This window comes from Acanthaster planci, linkage group LG09 (assembly GCF_054643075.1).
Source record: "Acanthaster planci isolate LZ-2023a linkage group LG09, COTS_SCS, whole genome shotgun sequence".
Classification (NCBI taxonomy): domain Eukaryota; kingdom Metazoa; phylum Echinodermata; class Asteroidea; order Valvatida; family Acanthasteridae; genus Acanthaster; species Acanthaster planci.
The window spans coordinates 9,733,388-9,754,106 of record NC_141785.1 but is presented as its reverse complement, the minus strand read 5'-3'; the positions used below and the strand labels follow the sequence as shown (position 1 = coordinate 9,754,106).

General features: G+C 44.3%; 2 protein-coding genes and 2 pseudogenes across 8 annotated transcripts in view; 3 read left to right on the top strand and 1 right to left on the bottom strand.

Annotated features, from left to right (window-relative positions):
• Window positions 1–629: 629 nt before the first annotated feature.
• LOC147798123 (uncharacterized) lies at window positions 630–12,023 on the top strand (annotated as a pseudogene). Its single transcript, XR_015426425.1, has 2 exons — window positions 630–1,685; window positions 2,323–12,023. The product of XR_015426425.1 is annotated as an uncharacterized LOC147798123 (transcript).
• Window positions 12,024–12,433: 410 nt separating this feature from the next.
• Window positions 12,434–16,417, top strand: LOC110990939 (uncharacterized). The gene is made up of 2 exons (XM_087141517.1): window positions 12,434–13,640; window positions 14,272–16,417. Exons 1-2 carry the CDS (start codon window positions 12,572–12,574, stop codon window positions 14,739–14,741), a joined length of 1,539 nt encoding a protein of 512 aa, XP_086997643.1. The 5' UTR covers window positions 12,434–12,571; the 3' UTR covers window positions 14,742–16,417.
• A 349-nt stretch (window positions 16,418–16,766) lies between these two features.
• Window positions 16,767–19,774, top strand: LOC147798122 (uncharacterized; annotated as a pseudogene).
• Window positions 19,775–19,821: 47 nt separating this feature from the next.
• LOC110980727 (uncharacterized) overlaps window positions 19,822–20,719 on the bottom strand; it is a 32,071-nt gene continuing 31,173 nt past the window's right edge. For all 6 annotated transcript variants that reach the window (XM_022237666.2, XM_087141251.1, XM_022237669.2 and 3 more), the window contains one exon: window positions 19,822–20,694. In XM_022237666.2, coding sequence (XP_022093358.2) covers window positions 20,503–20,694 — 192 coding nt within the window. In that variant the 3' untranslated portion in view covers window positions 19,822–20,502. The remainder of the gene's footprint in view (window positions 20,695–20,719) is intronic.

Here is a 20,719-nt window from a genome sequence, read left to right as displayed (position 1 = left end):
TGTTTGAAAGTAGAAAGTGTTTATGTTTATTTCCTGTCTAGCTGGGTTGAAGTCTTTCAAGGCCGGATAAGGTGATTTGACCTTGTCAAACTAATAATCAATAGTTATGACTTAGGCTGTCTCAATGGTTTCCTAATCAACCAGCAAGCCTATTGGGTATGCTCGTCTGACGTTACAGTCGTGTTTCCTAAAAGTGATCGCTAAATCTATTGTTGGCCGTCGGGACAAAAGTCGAGAATAATATCAAAAAGTGTTGAAAATCCCATGCATCAGTGCCAGAACACACGTTGTACCAAATACTAAATGAAATTGAAATAAAACCTTTTTCAACCTTATTTAAAATCAATGGGACAATTGCCAATGCTGAACGCATCGGAGGTGAAGTCGAAACCAACCAAAAGATGGTATTTCTGCATAGTCTTTAGATTGTCAGTAGTTCAGTGTGTTGGAAACTCTAGATAGGAGCCGACCTTCAAAATTCTTTCTTTTCAAAAACGCAACTAGGCGCAAATATGGCCAACAACTACATACATACATGTACATTGCTTGCGAGTCATTCTGTACAAAAAGAACCCTATCCATTTTCAGCGAGGTAAAGGCCGTCGTATTCACATTGCCAAAACCTCACAATGGCGGTCTCTATGCCAGATATGTCGTGGCTCATGGTCGCAATCGTTGGAGTACTATCCTACTCTACTCAAGGAGCAGACTACTCCGATAACGACGCCAGGGTTTTGATCTTGGGCTGGGGTGCTGCCGGCTTACAGGCGGCCCGGACCTTAAATGATGCTGGCATTGACGATTTCATCATCATCGAAGCAGTCAACCAATTGGGCGTCCGCGTGGCCGACACCCAGTTTGCCAGTATGACCGTTGAGCTGGGCCCCACATGGGCGTTACCCGAGGTATCTCGTGTCGTCAACCTAGTGAGGGACTTAAACCTCAGCCACAGGGCCAGTGACTACGACAGTCTCCTATTCGCAACGACTCGGGTGTCAAAGTTACGGCAAAGCCTTTGATCAATATGACGCCATTGACCCTGCGTACGAAAAGCTGGAGTCGAGGAAAAATGAGAGCCAATGGCAACATCCCAGACATGTCCCAGCGATCTGCCATGCGCGTAGGAGGCTGGATACCGGAGACGGATGTTCAAAGAGCAGTAGAAATCGACTTCACATACGGCGATTCACCGGAGACTACGTCTACTAAACACACCGAGTACATCGGTGGAGACGAGTACTGGATGATGGATGTAGGCGGCCTGAATTAGATCCTCGACGGAGTCGCTGGCTTCTTGAATGAACCCAGTTATGCCAACCACACCTGTCTTGGCAAGACAGTGGTATCCGTCGACTATACCAATGACATATCAGTTATCGTGACCACCCACGACGGCACGAGGTACATCGGGGAATAAGTCCTTGTCACCTTCAGCCTCGGAGTTCTGCAGCACAACTTGGTCCAGTTCATCCCGCCCCTGCCTAAATGGAAGGACGTGGAGATCAAGAAATTCCAGATGGTTGACCACACTCTAGTCTATATTTGCTTTCCACAGAAGTTTTGGGACGACTCCGAATGGATCCTGCACACCAGCGATAGGAGAGGGTACTACCCAATGTTCTTTAACTTCCAGGCTGAGGGTTTATTTCCCAACGGCACACCACTTTTACTCGCTTTGATCACTGGTAGGTGTTTCACCAACATAGAGCTCCATTGATAGAGCCATCCACTTCTCGTACATACCAACTCTAAACTCACTACTTTTATACATCTTTGGACATATTACAGTCTTTTTGCGAATCTGCGTAGACCCGTATCTATGTATCTTACATTTATCTTTACCTGTCTCGTGCCCCTTTACTGCTTGATAGTGGCAGAAATACGATCATCTCAGTCTATTGTTGGTTATCTAAATCAAACTTAATTGAAGGTTGTGCTCACACAATGCGTAGATCATGGAAGTCGTGACAGTCCCAAAACCTGCAATTTCAGTATGATTTTTACATATACCTTAGGGGGTTAGGGTTAAAATTGTGAATGAGTGGTAACGGATGTACACTGTAGGTACTTCCACGTTAAGCCTAAGCTTGGAAACTATATATAGCAGAAGAGCCTTTGAAGGGAGAGGATGTCTAGTGTAGGGTAGGTGTAATTATGCAGAACAGAAGCTTTTGAGTGTTAGAATGGTGTCCCAGGATTTATTGAGAAATAGATCTGCCATGAATTCCCCCAACACCACCATCTTATCTACTGAAACAAAGGCTTTCCTTGATTTGTCTTTGTCATTCATTACACACGTCTGTGTTGCCTCGTCTCTCCCAGGTGACGAAGCACGGCGTGTGGAAGCTCAGTCCCCTACCGATACCAAGGCAGAGATCTAGGCAGTTCTTCGTGGCATGTACGGCGGCGCCATCCCGGACGCCACTGGCATCCTTGTCACCGACTGGAACCAGAACCCCTTGACCAAAGGTGCCTACTCCATCTTCCCCGTCGAGGTCACCACCGAGTGCTTCCAGAAACTCCAGAGCCGAGTACATCGCGTCTTCTTTGGGGGTGAGGTCACGTCCTACGACTACTTCGGCACCATAGACGGGGCTCTGCGATCCGGCGAGCGTGAAGCGATGAAGATGATAGATTGCATGTCCAACTTCAGCGAGTGTCCCATCTCTGGAATTGACGGGCTAGAATGCGAGGACTCTGGTGGAAATTCTGCATACGCCTCGCGTTCGAGTACATTTCTCGCCGGGATGGCACTTGGCCTGTTTCTTAAATCATTTAATTATTACTAGGATACCGGGTTTCAGTCTCACTCTCCCAAGGGGAGACGCTGGGCCTAGTCATTCAGAACGGGAAGAGAAATCCTCTTGATGAAAATCAATTAAAAGTCTAGTTCTCAATGATGACAGATTGATCCCATTCGCTTAGCAAAGTTTTTTTTGGGGTGGTGGTGGTGGTGGAAAATGCACTTTTTTTTCAAAGATCTTGCCATGATTCAAGCATTAGGGGTGCCCCAAATCCACCTTAAAACTATTCACTCCAGAGAAAAACCCCAGAAGGCTTCATTGTTTTACTGAAGAAAACATTCTAAACATTCTTCATGTAAAGTACGTCATTAGCCAGTAGCCTGGCCCCTTTGACAGTACAAGTGTACAGTTGTTCTTCACATGAGTTTGTGAAACTTAAGACAGGCGTTTGAATAATAATCACGGGACACAAATGCAGAGAAGTCTTGTGCATTTGTTAAAAGTAGGCCGAAACTCCTCTTGGAGTCAAGTGGCTCTCTTACAGGCAATCACAATACACGCGTATTTCAGTGAGTACATCGCTTACGCAAAGAAAAGAAAGCATTGACGTGTTATATATCGTCAGCTTTCGGCAAATTCTTTCAGGGTTCAAATAAATGCATGTACTTTGTTGCCAGCCGGTTATTTTCTTTGCTGGTGAGGGGCTACGTGTCTGCATGGAGCCGGCGATCGGCCAGGATTTCTTTTTGGACAACACCTTGTATGTACTTTCCTATGGGAAAGTGGTTTAATTGCCGGTCTTGAGTAGAGACTAGTCTTCATTCCTCTTACTAGCTTCCCCTGTTGAATTTCGGACTTCGCTATTACCTAAAAAAATCCTTCATAGTCACGGATTAGGGAGTTTCGTGCAATAAAAGTCGTTTTAAAAAATGGGTATTGTATTACAAATAATAAAGGACGGGGCAACGAACGCGCGAAATGAACAGCGCACCCTTGCAACGCAAACCGAACCTCAAAAATTCAGGGTTCGATTTTGTGTGGTCGTCTTTAGTTATTAGTAAATAGATATTTGCTTTTGTGTGCATCATTTTACCTGTTTTCTTTGTAACACCCGTTCCAGACAGACGTTCTGGAGTCGCGCTGAACCATATTAAAATCAAATTGTGAATCAAGAGCAGCAAAAGTTGGACGCGCAATTAGGAGCGACCAGGCTCGCCAGCAGGCGAAAGATCGACACTTAAGGCGCACGGACCGACACCAGAGCAACTTGGTTTCAGACATCGCTCCTCTCACGAGCCGAACCCAATGCAAATGTATGTTATTAATTTCGTCTGTCTGAAACTAAAAGTTAATTGGGTCGACTCGAGTCGCTCTTTATTCTTTTTAGTTCGGTGTCACTCCAGAATGCCTGTCTGAAAGGGTATAAGTCACTAGAAAGAACAGTAAATCCATAAACCGAAAGGATTTGACATTTGCACCTGACGATTGCAAAACACTTTGTGCATCCATGCAAGGATACAGTTTTCATAACCTGTTTTTTTCAGCCGTCTCTTCGCACACTTTGTTAGCATAGTTGTATACTCAACGCCCTCTTTTTTTTCCAAAGATCTTGCCATGATTCAAGCATTAGGGGTGCCCCAAATCCACCTTAAAACTATTCACTCCAGAGAAAAACCCCAGAAGGCTTCATTGTTTTACTGAAGAAAACATTCTAAACATTCTTCATGTAAAGTACGTCATTAGCCAGTAGCCTGGCCCCTTTGACAGTACAAGTGTACAGTTGTTCTTCACATAAGTTTGTGGAACTTAAGACAGGCGTTTGAATAATGATCACGGTGCACAAATGCAGAGAAGTCTTGTGCATTTGTTAAAAGTAGACTGAAACTCCTTTTGGAGTCAAGTGGCTCTTTGAGGCAGTCACAATAACAACCATAAAAATAATAACAATCATAAAGAACAACCAATAACAGGAACAATCTTAGGCTGGAAATCATCGTCATTAAAAGTAATCAAAGAAGTTCCTGTAAACAGAACATTGCCCCTGAAGTCAGCACAAATTTCCATCATGTCTGCGGCTTCATATTCCTCACGTGACCCTGCACGCTCCGGAGTGGAGCGCCGCGAATCAAAGGTAGACTATCCCACAAGTCCACTGGTTCCAGATCTCTTGTGCCAACGACATCATGAAAGGCTGGAACTTGCCAAAAAGCAGCCTTCCAGGTTCGAGAACGCTTTACAGATGAAGAAAAAGAGTTGAAATTGCAGGAGCTGGAATTAGCTAAGAGGTTTGAAGCATTGAAGAGTGAACGAGATATTAAATTACAGCAGTTAAAGATAGAAAAGGAGCTTGCTGAAGCCAGAGTTGAAACGAAGGTATTTTCATCGATGGATGTCGACAAGGGCTCCATGGATTTGTCTAAAATTCCCGAAGACAAGCAGGGACTCACGGATAAATTTCTTGAGCCTCATCGAAGCCCAGCATCTGTACAGGATGACGATGATGTAATGTCACTGAGCGACGTTGAGAAACACAGTGATGTCACTGAAGATCGGGCAGGAGTTAAATGACACCCTGAAAACGGTGAATAAACCACCAGATCCTTCTGTTTGAAGCTCATGTGAAAGTGGGTGCATGCAAATAACACCTGTGCTTAAAAAGTGTTCGAAAAACAGCTGAAAGTCTAGGAGTACGAGACTGCCCAAGCAAAAATGCCCAAGTAGTTGAAAAGCTGCCATACTTCCTCAAGAATAAGTGGAGAGACAGGATCGATTTCTGGAAAAAGAAATACGGTCATGACACCTTTCCTCTTTTCACTTCATTTGTGAAATTCATGAAGAATGCTGCAAACAAAGCCAACATTCCTGAGTTGCAGAGTGCCGAAAGAAATCAAGACAAACAGCACTCAGGTACTCGTACATCAGATACTTAAAATGCGAGGAGTAGCAGAGGGAGGAAGGTCAGCACGTTTGCAGCCGCAACACAGCAAAGTGAGATGTCAAGATCCCCAACTCTGAGGGATGGGAACTCCAACAGGGCACAGCCATCGGGCGACAATCGTTGCTACTTCTGCAAGAAGCATCACTCCTTAGATGAGTGCAACTTGCTCGCACGCAAACCCTTCAAAGAAAGGAGAGAGTTCTTCTTTCAGACACGACTCTGCATGGGATGTGCAAGTGCGGTTCATCATCAAGTAAAGGACTGTGGTAATAAAAAGGTTTACCGAATTTGTGAAGCTGCACATCTGACTTGTCTTCATCGAAGTCCAGACAAGACAGCAGCAGAAAATACAACCAGTCAACCGCAGTCGAGCGCAGCCGGTCAAGCAACAAGCCAACTACCGGTATCTATTCAAACTGTCCCATTCACACCATTGGCTCTTAAGCCGGACAAGGGAACATGCAGTTGTACATAAGTGTGTGCTCAGCCTGACAAGGGTGGAGAGAGTGATCACTCTATGACCATTCCTGTCGTGGTGCGATCTGAAGATGACCCATGGGCAGAATTTTTGAAGCACACCGTTCTTGACGAGCAGTCAAATACAAGCTTTGTATCCAAGGATCTGTGTGAAAGAATGAATATCAAAGGGCCAGAGACTCAGTTGCTTTGAGCACCATGCAGGAGCAAAATGTTTGCATATCTAGTAAACGCATATCCAGACTTGAAGTACTTGACATAGCCAGGGAGCACAAGGTAAAACTCCCACTTTCTTTCAAGTTCGCCAGCGTACCGGTACCTGCCAAGAAATCTCAGATACCGGAAGCAGATGTCGTCAAACAGTGGCCTCACTTGCCGCACTAGCAGGAAAGCTCATGCCATATGACCCTTCCATCTACACCTCTCTTCTAATCGGGGAGTAATTGCCTTTACCTAGTAATTGCCCTTAACATAGTTCGTCCAAGAGAGATCCTTGATGGAGGGGATGATGGACCATATGCCCAGAGATCACTCCAAGGATGGGGAGTCATCGGCAATGAGTGTAAAAGCAGTCAACAAGCTACATGCAACAAAGTAGTAGCCAGTGAGCACATTGCTGAACCCCATTTTGCCTTTGGCACAAGAGTTAAGGAAGTCCTGTGCCCAGAGAAAATATTGAAGGTTCTCGACTTAAACTTTGCCGAGACGAAAAGCAGGCAACCCTACTGAGTTGAAAATGAACGCTTCCTGAGCAACCTGGAGGAAGGAATCAAGGAAAGACCTGACGATCACTACGATGCTTCTATCACTAAAATCGGAGGCTGTGGTGCTGCTGAACAGTCGTAAGTTTGCAGAGAAAAGGTTCAGGCAACTCTCACCAAGATTCAAGAAAAATCCAAAATTTCATGAAGACTACAAAAACGTCATGAAGGAAGTCACTTCAGTCTGCTCCGAAAGAGTGCCGGCAGATCAGTTGAACAAACGGGATAGAAAATGAATTATATTCCCTGCACTGGAGTGTACCATCCGAAGAAGCCGGGTAAATTTGGGTCGTATTCGACTGTTCAGCCAAGTACAGAGGGGCGTTTTTGAACGACTACCTTCTACAAGGCCCTGACATGATGAATGGCCTGTTGGGCATTCTTTGTAGATTCAGATAGGAAGAAGTAGCCTTCTCTATGGATGTCAGAAGTATGTTTCACCAGTTTTTTTTGTTGATGAAAGGTATCGTGACTTACTCAGATTCCTCAGGTGGGAGGATGGTGATCCAAGGGGGCCAATAGTCGACTTCAGGTTGAAGGTTCAGCCCTTTAGTGCAGTGAGTTCATTAGGTTGCGCGAACTTTGGCCTGAGAAAAGCTGCGGATGATGGTGAGAAGGAATTTGGTGCCGATGTTGCTGTAGTTATCAGAAACGACTCCTGTGTCGATGTTGGATTGAGGTCAGTCCCCGCAGTTAAAGAAGTATCCAACCTTATCAAAGCAAATCAAGGGCTGCGCGCCAAAGCTGGGTTGAAGTTGCATAAACCTGCCTCCAACAAGAGGGAACTCCTGGAAGCATTCCCAGCAGAGGAAAGAGCAGGAGGCGCTGGGGCGATTGACCAAACAGTAGACATGATGCCCATGGAAAGGGCTTTGGGTGTTAGTTGGTGCGTGGAAAGTGATATTGTCCAATATCGCATAGAAATGAAAAATAAACCTTTGACTAGACGTGGGATCTTGTCAACAGTAAGTTCTGTTTACGATCCGAATGGCTTCGTGGCACCAGTGATTCTACAAGGAAAGAAAATTTTGCACAAATGTGCAAAGACAAGCTGCACTGGGATAGTCCAGTACCAGACCAGCTTCAGCCTGAGTGGGAAAGGTGGCGTCTAGAAATCCTCAACCTGGACAAAATAGATAATAAGAGGTGCTTCAAGCCAAAGAACGTTGGAGCTGTGAAGGTCACTGAACTTCAACACTTCTGAGACGCTAGCCAGGATGGATATGGCCAGTGCTCATACTTGCGATTCATCAATGATCATAACAGAGTACATATCTCCTTCGTCATAGGAAAGGCAAGAGTGGCCCCACTAAAGGTTATAACCATTCCCCGACTAGAGCTTGCTGCGACAGCTGTGTCAGCAATGATAAGCGAATTCTTCGTAGAGAGCTGGTCTATGAAAAATCAGGGAATTTTGGGACTGACACGAAAATTGTGCTGGGCTATATCCGTAATGAAGCCAGACAGTTTCATGTGTATGTTGCCAACAGGGCGCAACTAGTCAGAAACCTCACTGATCTAACGAAATGGCTGTATGTGGACACTAAACAGAATCCCGCTGACTATAAGCATCACGCGGGCTGACGGTGAAGCAGCTGGCAGAAAAGTCACAGTGGCTACTTGATCCGGAGTTCCTGAAAGTAGATGGACCATTCCAGCCCCCACCAGTGGTAGAAGTTGCACTAAATGAGTCTGATCCAAATGTGAGAAAAGCGTCATCCCTAGCAATGAATACTGAATGCGACAAGATCAACATCCATAACCACTTTGAGACAAGTCGACAAGCGGGTCTGTCATCATGGAACTGCTCGTAGAGCAGTGGCTCTTTGTTTAAGATTCAAGCAGAAGTTGAGAAACAAAGTCATTCAGAAATGCAGTCAGGAGGCAAATACTCAACTACCCACCCCAAAGCAGCCCATGTCGGTAGCAGAGATGCATGCTGCGGAGATAATCAAAATCTTTCAGCATGAGCATTTCGGTGCTGAGTTGAAGGCACAACAGAAACTTGAAGTTATTGAAGTTGAGGATAGACATACTGCCAGAATGTTAGTGTGAGAAACACCAGCTGTTTGTACCGACTAGACCGGTTTTTTTAATGAGCAAGGTCTCATCTGTGTCGGTAGTCGAATCACCAAGGCAGATCTCCCTACTGATCTCAGAAATCCTGTTATCTTGCCACATCGAAGTCATGTCAGCATGGTTTGCTGATCCAACATGTGCATCAGAAGTTGAGCCATATGGGTAGAGGCATGACTCATAATGAATTGCGCCAAAAAGGATACTGGGTGATCAGCGGAACCTCTGTAGTCTCTCAGCACATTTCCAAGTGCGTTGTTTGCGAAAGAAACAGAGGCACTTTACAGATGCACAAAATGGCAGATTTTCCTGCAAACAGAGTCGAGACAGCCCCACCATTTACATATTCAACAGTCGATTATTTTGGGCCATTCCTTGTTAAGGAGAAGAGAAGTGAGTTTATGAGGTATAGTGTCATATTTACGTGTATGCCCTCAAGAAGTATCCACATCGAGACACCAAACTCGTTAACCACCAATGCATGCATTAATGCCCTACAGAGATTTCTGAATAGACGTGGTCCTGTGAGGCAGATTCGCTCAGACCAAGGGACCAATTTGGTGGGCGCTCGGAATTAGCTGAGAGAAGCCCTGGCTGAAATGAACAAGGATGAAGTGCAGAAGTACCTACTGTACAATGACTGCGACTGGATCTCCTTCAAACTCAACCCTCCTTATGCCAGTCATATCGGTGGTGCCTGGGAAAGGCAAATTAGAACTGTGTGAAGTGCTCTAACCCTGCTGCTGAAGCTAGCAGAAACCCAGCTAGATGACAAACCATTGAGAACCCTCATCGGACGGAAGTGGTGTCCATTGTCAACTCGAAACCACTCACCAATAGCAATTTGTCTTCTGCTGACCCTCCTGAACCCTTGACTCCCAACCAGCTTTTCACCACGAGGACGAGAGTCGTCCTTCTACCTCCTGGAAAGTTCAACGTGAAGACCTCTACTCCTTGAGATGGTAGAGAAGAGTAACAGTATCTTGCCAGTCAATTTTGGCAGCGCTGCAGAAAGGAAGTCCTCCTAGAGCTACAAAGTCGTTAACAGTGGCAAACACCTAAGAGAAACCTCTCCATTGGAGATGTAGTATGATCTCTTTTCTGGTACACTTTAATAGTTTTATCTTGCATTACATGTCTGCAAACGATTACATCATATTTAGGAGGTTCAGCCTAATTATCACAAATTCATCCCCAGGGCATTTGGATAGCTGCGCCTTTTAATACACAGTGTGTACAAGGATGCATTGTAAACATGTTTTCTCAGCCAAGCCGTCAGCAGTGTCTGATTTGTAAATTTCACCACGAAAATGCTTTATCAATAACCAAGTTGTATATTCAGAGTTTGGTTATAATGTGATTCCCAGATCATGTCTGTGATTGATAGACCTTAAGAGAGCCATTTATGGTGAGTTAAGTTTTATTTTGATTAACTTTCAGTTTATTACCTAACGTCTGGGACTTTTAGTGTTTACTGTGTAACACCTATCATCTGAGGCCTACATCCAACTTGTGAAGTTGTGTAAATAACGGAGTCGTCATTAGCCAGTAGCCTGGCCCCTTTGACAGTACAAGTGTACAGTTGTTCTTCACATGAGTTTGTGAAACTTAAGACAGGCGTTTGAATAATAATCACGGGACACAAATGCAGAGAAGTCTTGTGCATTTGTTAAAAGTAGGCCGAAACTCCTCTTGGAGTCAAGTGGCTCTTACAGGCAATCACAATACACGCGTATTTCAGTGAGTACATCGCTTACGCAAAGAAAAGAAAGCATTGACGTGTTATATATCGTCAGCTTTTGGCAAATTCTTTCAGGGTTCAAATAAATGCATGTACTTTGTTGCCAGCCGGTTATTTTCTTTGCTGGTGAGGGGCTACGTGTCTGCATGGAGCCGGCGATCGGCCAGGATTTCTTTTTGGACAACACCTTGTATGTACTTTCCTATGGGAAAGTGGTTTAATTGCCGGTCTTGAGTAGAGACTAGTCTTCATTCCTCTTACTAGCTTCCCCTGTTGAATTTCGGACTTCGCTATTACCTAAAAAAAATCCTTCATAGTCACGGATAAGGGAGTTTCGTGCAATAAAAGTCGTTTTAAAAAATGGGTATTGTATTACAAATAATAAAGGACGGGGCAACGAACGCGCGAAATGAACAGCGCACCCTTGCAACGCAAACCGAACCTCAAAAATTCAGGGTTCGATTTTGTGTGGTCGACTTTAGTTATTAGTAAATAGATATTTGCTTTTGTGTGCATCATTTTACCTATGATCTGTTTTCTTTGTAACACCCGTTCCAGACAGACGTTCTGGAGTCGCGCTGAACCATATTAAAATCAAATTGTGACTCAAGAGCAGCAAAAGTTGGACGCGCAATTAGGAGCGACCAGGCTCGCCAGCAGGCGAAAGATCGACACTTAAGGCGCACGGACCGACACCAGAGCAACTTGGTTTCAGACATCGCTCCTCTCACGAGCCGAACCCAATGCAAATGTATGTTATTAATTTCGTCTGTCTGAAACTAAAAGTTAATTGGGTCGACTCGAGTCGCTCTTTATTCTTTTTAGTTCGGTGTCACTCCAGAATGCCTGTCTGAAAGGGTATAAGTCACTAGAAAGAACAGTAAATCCATAAACCGAAAGGATTTGACATTTGCACCTGACGATTGCAAAACACTTTGTGCATCCATGCAAGGGCACAGTTTTCATAACCTGTTTTTTTTTCAGCCGTCTCTTCGCACACTTTGTTAGCATAGTAGTATACTCAACGCCCTCTGTGGAGCGGCAAAAGTAAGGCTTGTCTGACCATAATTGGACGTTGTACAAGTTTCGCTATAGAAGTGTATTTTTGGTGTCAGTGAATATTGCAAATTTTGTTTGACTCTGTGAATTCATAACTTCAGAGAAAGTTAAGTTCACATAAAAATAATAAACCATGTAGTGAAATAAAACACTTATGGAAGTTCCAGAAAAGTTTTCGAAAATGGTTTGCTTACAAAAGGACTTTTACATCTAATTTTCTGGTTTGAAAGCAGAAGGTATTTATATTCATTTCCCAGTCCAGCTGAGCTGAAGTCTGTCAAGGTCGGATAAGGTTATTTGACCTCGTCGAACGATATTGATGAATGGTTGTGACTGAAGCTGTCTCATTGATTTCCTAATCAACCAGCAAACCTATTGGGTATGCTCGTCTGACGTTACAGTCGTGTTTCCTAAAAGTGATGATTAAACTATTGTTGGGCGTCGGTACAAAAGTCGAGAATAATTCAAAATGTGTTGAAAATCCCACGTATCAGTGTCAGAACACACGTTGTACCAAATACTAAATGAAATTTAAATGAAACTTTTTTTCAATTTCTGCATGGTCTTTAGATGAAGTGTCGGTAAGTTCAGTGTGTTGGGAACTTTAGGTGGGCGTCGACCTTCAAAATTCTTTCTTTTCAAAAAACGCAATTAGGCGCAAACAAGGCCAACAACTACCTACATACACCACGGACGAGTCTTTCTATACAGCTAGTACCCTATCCATTTTCAACGAGGTAAAGGCCGTCGCTTTCACACAGATAAAACCCTCACAATGGCGGTCTCCATGCCAGATATGTCGTGGCTCATAGTCGCAATCGTTGGAGTACTATCCTATTCTACTCAAGGAGCAGACTACTCCGACAACGACGCCAGGGTTTTGATCTTGGGCGGGGGTGCTGCCGGCTTACAGGCGGCCCGGACCTTACATGATGCCGGCATTGACGACTTCATCATCATCGAAGCAGCCAACCGACTGGGCGGCCGCGTGGCCGACACCCAGTTTGCCGATATGACCGTTGAGCTGGGCCCCACGTGGGCGTTACCCGAGGTATCTCGTGTCGTTGACCTAGTGAGGGACTTAAACCTTAGCCACAGGGCCAGTGACTACGACAGTCTCCTATTTCGCAACGAGTCGGGTGTCGACGTTACCGAAGAAGCCTTCAACCAGTATGATGCAATCGATCCAGCCAAGGAAAAGCTTGGAATGCTGCGGGATAAAATGAGAGCCAATGGCAACATCCCAGACATGTCTCAGCGATCTGCCCTGCGCGTAGGAGGCTGGATACCGGAGACGGATGTCCAAAGAGCAGTAGAGTGGTTTGAGTTCGATATTACATACGGCGACTCACCGGAGACAACCTCCACAAAGCAGACCGAGTTTATTGGCGAAGAGTACTGGATGACAGACGCAGGCGGCCTGAAGCAGATCTTTGGCGCAGTCGCTGGCTTCTTGCACGAGCCCGCTTATTCTAATCACACCCGTCTGGGCAAGACAGTGGCATCCATTGACTATACCAACGACATATCGGTTATCGTGACCACCCAGGACGGCACGAGGTACATCGGGGAATACGTCCTCGTCACCTTTAGCCTCGGAGTTCTGCAGCACAACTTGGTCCAGTTCATTCCGCCCCTGCCTGAATGGAAGGACGTGGAGATCAAGAAATTTCAGATGGTTGCCCACACTCTAGTCTATATTAGCTTTCCACAGAGGTTTTGGGACGACTCCGAATGGATCCTGCACACCAGCGACAGGAGAGGGTACTATCCAGTGTTCTTTAACTTCCAGGCTGAGGGTTTATTTCCCAACGGCACACCACTTTTACTCGCTTTGATCACTGGTAGGTGTTTCACCAACATAGAGCTCCATTGATAGAGCCATCCACTTCTCGTACATACCAACTCTAAACTCACTACTTTTATACATCCTTGGACATATTAGTGTCTCTTTATGAATCTGCGTAGGTCTATATCTTGCAATTATTCTACTTACCTGTCTCAAGTTCCTATACTGCTTGATGGTGGCAGAAATACTATCATCTGAATCTATTGTTCGATATCTAAATAAAACATAATTGGAGGTTGTGTGCACACAATGTGTCGATCGCAGAGGTCCTGACAGTCCCAAATCCTCCATTGTCAATATGATGTTTACATACACCCGAGGGGGGTTAAAATTGTGAATGCGGGTAAATTGTAAGTACATCCAAGCTAAACCTAAGCTTAGAAACAATATACATGTAGGCCTATAGCAGAAGAGCCTTTGAAGGGAGAGGATGTCTAGTGTGGGGTAGGTGTAATTATGCAGATACAGAAGCTTTTGAGTGTTATATTGGTGTCCCAGGATTTATTGAGAAAAAGATCTGCCATGAATTCCCCCAACACCGCCCTCTTATCTACTGAAACAAAAGGCTTTCCTTGATTTGTCTTTGTCATTCATTACACACGTCTGTGTTGCCTTGTCTCTCCCAGGTGACGAAGCACGGCGTGTGGAAGCTCAGTCCCCTGCCGATACCAAGGCAGAGATCCAGGCAGTTCTTCGTGGCATGTACGGTGGCGCCATCCCGGACGCCACTGGCATCCTTGTCACCGACTGGAACCAGAACCCCCTGACCAAAGGTGCCTACTCCAACTTCCCCGTCGAGGTCACCACCGAGTGCTTCCAGAAACTCCAGAGCCGAGTACATCGCGTCTTCTTTGGGGGTGAGGTCACGTCCTACGACTACTTCGGCACCATAGACGGGGCTCTGCGATCCGGCGAGCGCGAAGCGATGAAGATGATAGACTGCATGTCCAACTTCAGCGAGTGTCCCATCTCTGGAATTGACGGGCTAGAATGTGAGGACTCTGGTGGAAATTCTGCATACGCCTCGCGTTCGAGTACATTTCTCGCCGGGATGGCACTTGGCCTGTTTCTTATTAAAACATTTCTTGCTGACTAGAAGATCGGGTTTCAGTCTCAAATTGAATTCAACTTCACTTCTTTCCCTGAATTTCATTCCACTGTATTCGAGAAGCGCTTACAATGATCAGAATTAAAGCCAAAATCCTTGGTTTAACCCTTCTATTTCCGCTCCAGGTCGACAGATGCCATAAAATGTTTCTGAACCATGCAATCAATATTTCGCACCATTTTATTCTGCCTACATTTAATTCCATTAGTTTTCTTGACGTGCTTGTGCGTGGCAGCCATTTTCAAGTCAGTGCTTTTGTTACTGAGGGATACCCGAGCGGTCTACTCGTGTGTATCCCTGTGGAACAAAAAACAAACAAAACAACTCCCCCTCATCCAAAAAAAAAACAATAACTAAAACAAATTAGGGGTAGTAATTGTTACAGCAACGACGACAGAGCTGTTTTTGATTTCAAGTTGTTTAATGGGGAAAAAGAAATTAAAATCAATATAAACAAAATCACAAGATGACGTCATCATAACGTCAGAAATCTGGAATAGTTATTGTATCAGGGTCTTTGTTGGCTTAACTTTAATAACGATCAAAGATTTCAAAGTTACCAAAATGGGGCTTGAAAAGATGAACAAAGTCGATGGCCTGAAATAAATATTGAAAATCAATAATAAATCAGACGATGACGTCATCATCCATTTGGAATAATTCTTTTATCAGGGCTTTTGTTGGCTTTCACTTTGAAAGCGATCAAACATCGCAAAGGTTATAACTCTAATGTTGGCTTGAAAACATGTACAAAGTCAATGAGCTGAAAAGCTCATGCAGAAAACTGCTCTTTTCTGCTCATGTCACGTGATTTGCGTTTAAACTGAAAGAATGTTATGAACTATGACTTGATATTTTGACTCTTAGCTATCTTTCAAATCGAATGACCCACCATAAAATATACGATTTCGCTTTCGTTTTTATAGTTATCTTGAGCCGAAATTGAGGACTACTTTTAGTGAGTAGTAGAAAAGCGTTCACAACTCTATGGCAACAGGTTAAATATTCAAAATTAAATCACGTGATGACGTCACCATGTTGTCATTATTTTAGTATTTTGTTAGCCTTAGGGTAATTACTAAGTGTAACTTTTATGAAGATCTAAGATTACTTAGTGACGAAAATGATGCTTCGAATCTGCATACAAAGGCTATTGGAAAATTAGAATGCCCAATCCTGCGTAAACGTTTCTTTAAACAACCCAGTCAATTATGTTGACTGAATTTCCTAGTTCAAAATTGACTACGGATTCAGTAAAACAACAAGTTTACGTTGGCAAATCAGGCTTTCTGACAAGATTCCTATTCGATGCCTTTTGAAATATCAATGAACTGACCGAAAAAAATCTAGTCAGGTTGACAAATTTCCAGTTGAACCCAGCAGACCTTATTGAGCTAGTCAAATTTTACTGAATTCTGGTTAATTTTGACGGATCCTTTTAAGACTGTAAGAGGTCAACGTTTCATATGTATTTGATATATAGTCAATGTTTACTAATTAACACTTTATTCGTAATTCAATAATTTTTAGTCGAGTTTGTTTTAATTTTGATTGAATTTCATTCACAGCTAAACAACCGTCAAAGTGTTATTATTGCACGGTCATTAGAATGGTGTATACTTTCAAAGAAAAATGAGAATAAAACTGCATGTACTCAAATGTAACATTCAGAGGTTCTGTATGACACTGCAAAACGATTATTCCAATTTTTAATATTTAGAAAGATCATCGTCATATTTTCTCAGAAACAGCACCCACGAAAGTGCAAATTTAACAAGATATAATATGATAAGAGCATTAGACAGAACTTGCCTCAACAAAATTTGATCACGTGTACAGTAAAAGTACTTCGATGAAACTTCCAGCATTTCGAGACTTGCAAGGATTTTGTATTCTGTTTTTCAGCAGAATTGTGTACACTTGAATTGATTTTTTTTGCACATTTTACATTATGGTTACAATAAAAAAAAAGCTAACGGCGCGCAACAGTACTTTACGAGCCCTGAGATGCATATGACGTCTAGGTTTGTTCAAGCACCTTACAAAGAAGACCCCGGTGGTGTCAGATCTGTTCAGGTTCATCCGCACATGGGGGGGGGTCGGAGCCTTCCCCCAAGGACGAATTTCAAATGCGTGTAAAAGCCTCCACATCCTCCTCCTGACCCATCAGGGGCGGCGCAGAGCCGCCCGACCAATGGATGAGATGCAGCCTATCACAGATTGTTGTGCTCGTGTCCCGTGGTCAACTTCCAGCTGGCACATATAAAGTGTTGTAATGTTTCCCCTGATGCTTTAAAGCAAAACGTGGCGAGAGTTAATAAGGTTGTCACTTAAGGTAGATTTAGGAACACAGTGGCCCCAGTCCCCTTCCCAAGTTCCCAATTTCACAAGTGAATCTGTGGTCTAAACAGTGAAATGCCAAAACGCATTTTAATTGGTTCATCATAGATATGCTAGGCCTATACCATAACGTCATCAATGTAGTGACTACTTAGTCCATACTGCAGAGCAAAACGCTGGAAAATGATGCTGTGAATTATAAAACTCGTCAACTAACCGTCAGTTGCGAATTTACAATGGCAGTATTCACGAGAAATGCATTGTGGCTCGTATAGTGGTTGGAGTACTATCCTACTCTACTCAAGGAGCAGACTACTCCGATAACGACGCCAGGGTTTTGATCTAGTGTGGGGGTGGTACCGGCTTACAGGCGGCTTGGATCTTGCGTGATGTCAGCGTTGACGACTTCATCATCATCCAAGCAGCCAACCGATTGGGCGGCCGCGTGGCCGACACCCAGTTTGGCACTGTGACCGTTGAGCTGGGCCCCACATGGGTGTTTGCTGTGGTATTCTGTGCTGTCAATTTGGTGAGGGAATGTAACCTTAACGTTCTGGTTGTTGATTACGACAGCCTCACTTGCCGCAGCGACGGGGGCGATAACGTTACCAACAAAGCCTTTGATCAATACCACGCCATGGAGTCACTTCGAGGAAAAATGAGAGCCAATGGCAACATCCCAGACATATCCCAGCGATCTGCTCTCCGCGTAGAAAGCTGGATACCGGAGACGGATGTTCAAAGAGCAGTAGAATGGTTCGAGATCAACTTCACATACGGCGATTCACCGGAGACTAAGTCTACCAAAGACACCGAGTACGTCGATGGAGACGAGTAGGCCTACTGGATGATGGATTTAGGCGGCCTGATGCAGATCTTCGACGGAGTCGCAGGCATCTTGCATGAGCCTGCTTATTCCAATCACACCTGTCTGGGCAAGACAGTGGCATCCGTCGACTATACCAACGACATATCGGTCATCGTGACCACCCAGGACGGCACGAGGTACATCGGGGAATACGTCCTCGTCACCTTCAGCCTCGGAGTTCTGCAGCACAACTTGGTCCAGTTCATCCCGCCCCTGCCTGGATGGAAGGACGTGGAGATCAAGAAATTCCAGATGGTTGCCCACACTCTAGTCTATATTAGCTTTCCACAGAAGTTTTGGGACGACTCTGAATGGATCCTGCACACCAGCGATAGGAGAGGGTACTACCCAATGTTCTCTAATTTCCAGGCTCAGGAGTTCTTTCCAGATGGCTCACCGGTAAGATTTTTCATCAAGCGTTCGTTACTTACTGAGCTACCTCCTATCGCACCTAGTTGCCGACAGCAATCATTACAGAACACATGAAATAGCCTTTTAACAGTGATATGGAAGTGCTTTAAACTTGTTGTGGCTTACCTTCATTCATTTTTCAACAGTATTCGGTCTCCCTTTAGGTTTTTGCTTCCGTGTTTTCGTTACAAGATGTTTTACACTTCCACTCAGGTTCTTCCACTAGGTGCCAACCGCGTCCTGAATCAGTCATTGGAAGCTAGCAATATTTTTGCCAGAAAGTCTTAATTTATCTTCGACGAACTCCAAACTCATCTTATAATGCAATTCACTGTTGTTCAGTGTGTGACGAAAATCATCATCTCTTTTCACTTTTTGCGATTGGAATGAATTACTTTAAGTTTGACCTATAAATTATTTCAAAAAATGCCCTACATCTTATGATGGGTAAATATGCGAAGGTTGGAGAGCTAAGGCGTACACGTTTCTAATACATGGACTTCAAGGAAGATCACTCGTCTCCGTTCATCAGCGGCCAAATGCAAGTTACTTTCCCATCTATAAGTCTGGTTTTCTCCTTCCTTACCCCAGGTGACGAAGCACGGCGGGTGGATGCTCATTCCCCTGCAGATACCAAGGCAGAGATCCAGGCGGTTGCATGGCAACGCCCTCCCGGACGTCACTGGCATCCTGGTCACCGACTGGAATCACAACCGCTTGACCAAAGGTGCCTACTCCACCTTCCTTGTCGAAGTCACCACCGAGTGTTTCCAGAAACTCCAGAGCCGGGTGCATCTCGTCTTCTTTGGTGGTGAAGCAACGTCCTTCGATGACTTCGGCACCCCAAACGGTGCGCTTCAGTCTGGGGAGCGCGAAGCGACCAAGATTCTTACCTGCATGTCCGACTTCAAGAACTGTCCAATCACCTGCTACCACTCCAATGCGATGATGATTTTACCCGTTTCTCTGGATTAGGTCTGGACTGATTTCTAGAGATCCATTCCAGTGCACTCGTCTTCATTCCCTCGATTTGCGTCAACATCGGTTCGGTTGTTCCTCTTTGGTTAATTTGGGGATTTGACTTCTGCATTATCACAAGTAATTGTTGTCCAATTAAAAAAAGGTTTGTGGCATTACCATTGTCAGCGTCTTGTGAAATACTCAGACCACGTCGGAAGGGCACGGTAATAGCACAATAGCGAGGCCGGCTCTGGGCATAAGTTTGAAGCCTGATTACAATTGATTAAAATGTTGGAAGTGTGGGCTTCCGGTTGTTGGTTCTGTTGAAGTGTGTGTGGGAATTATCACATATTTACCAATTGGTGTTGGTTAGCATCATTTCAGCACTGGTGTTTGGAGTTTCACATTTGCATATCTAGTGATCTATTTTCAGATGTTTTAAGGTCGAGTTTAATTGTAACGAATGAAGTATGGTCTCACATCGAAGAGTGCGATTTAACCCAAGATGTCCATTTAATTGCAAGCTTTTACAATTTCCAGTCTGTTGAATAGCTCATTAATTTCTTGTTTAAAGCACACGTCGACAGTTTTGTGGCACTTATTTATCAGACCCTCAATTAGTTGAATTTTTTTCAAGTGGAGTCTTTTTCAAGGGTACGTTGCTGATAATGTTTTTGGGAACTGAGCTTTTCAAAATGAACAATCAAAAGGTCTTCTCAAACATCAGCTGGCTGTAAATAATTTTCAAACAAACTTAAATAATTTCATTTAAATATTTCAGAAAGGTAGTTTAAAACATTCTCTCATTTTAAGAATAACGTCAACAAGATAATCAACTTTAAAACCAAATTGAAACAGTGAACACATACAACATTCTTTGACAATGAACTTTGCTTTGTTTAAAGAGGTGGTCGGCTTAGTTTCTTTCTTTCCTGCTTATTGCTTTTCATTCTCAGGCATTTATGCTGATTTTTATCAGTTCAGATGGTGAAAATATGTAAAGTGCGGCCTTCCTGGTCAATGCAATATTTTCCCCCAGGAAAGTTAGTATTCCATCCTGTAGATATGTACCTCCACAAAATTTGGAATGTTTTTTCAAATTACTGTGGGGTTTTCCACTTCCTGCCTTCTTGGCTCCCCACCAACTTTAAGTATAAGCTCCTCTCTTGACTACGGTTCTTGGACTGCAGCGAGACGCTCCCTCATGGTGCGAGCACTGGCGGTCATCAGCGACTTCATCACTTGCCGCTCTGCCTGGCTGGCCGGCCGGACGGACACACAGCGGAACAGACCGCTGCGTTGCTCTAGGCTCCCAGTGCAACGCAACCACTGGTCTCTGATCAGTCGAGGTAGGGGCCGGTCCTAGCAGAGAGAGAGACAGAAACCG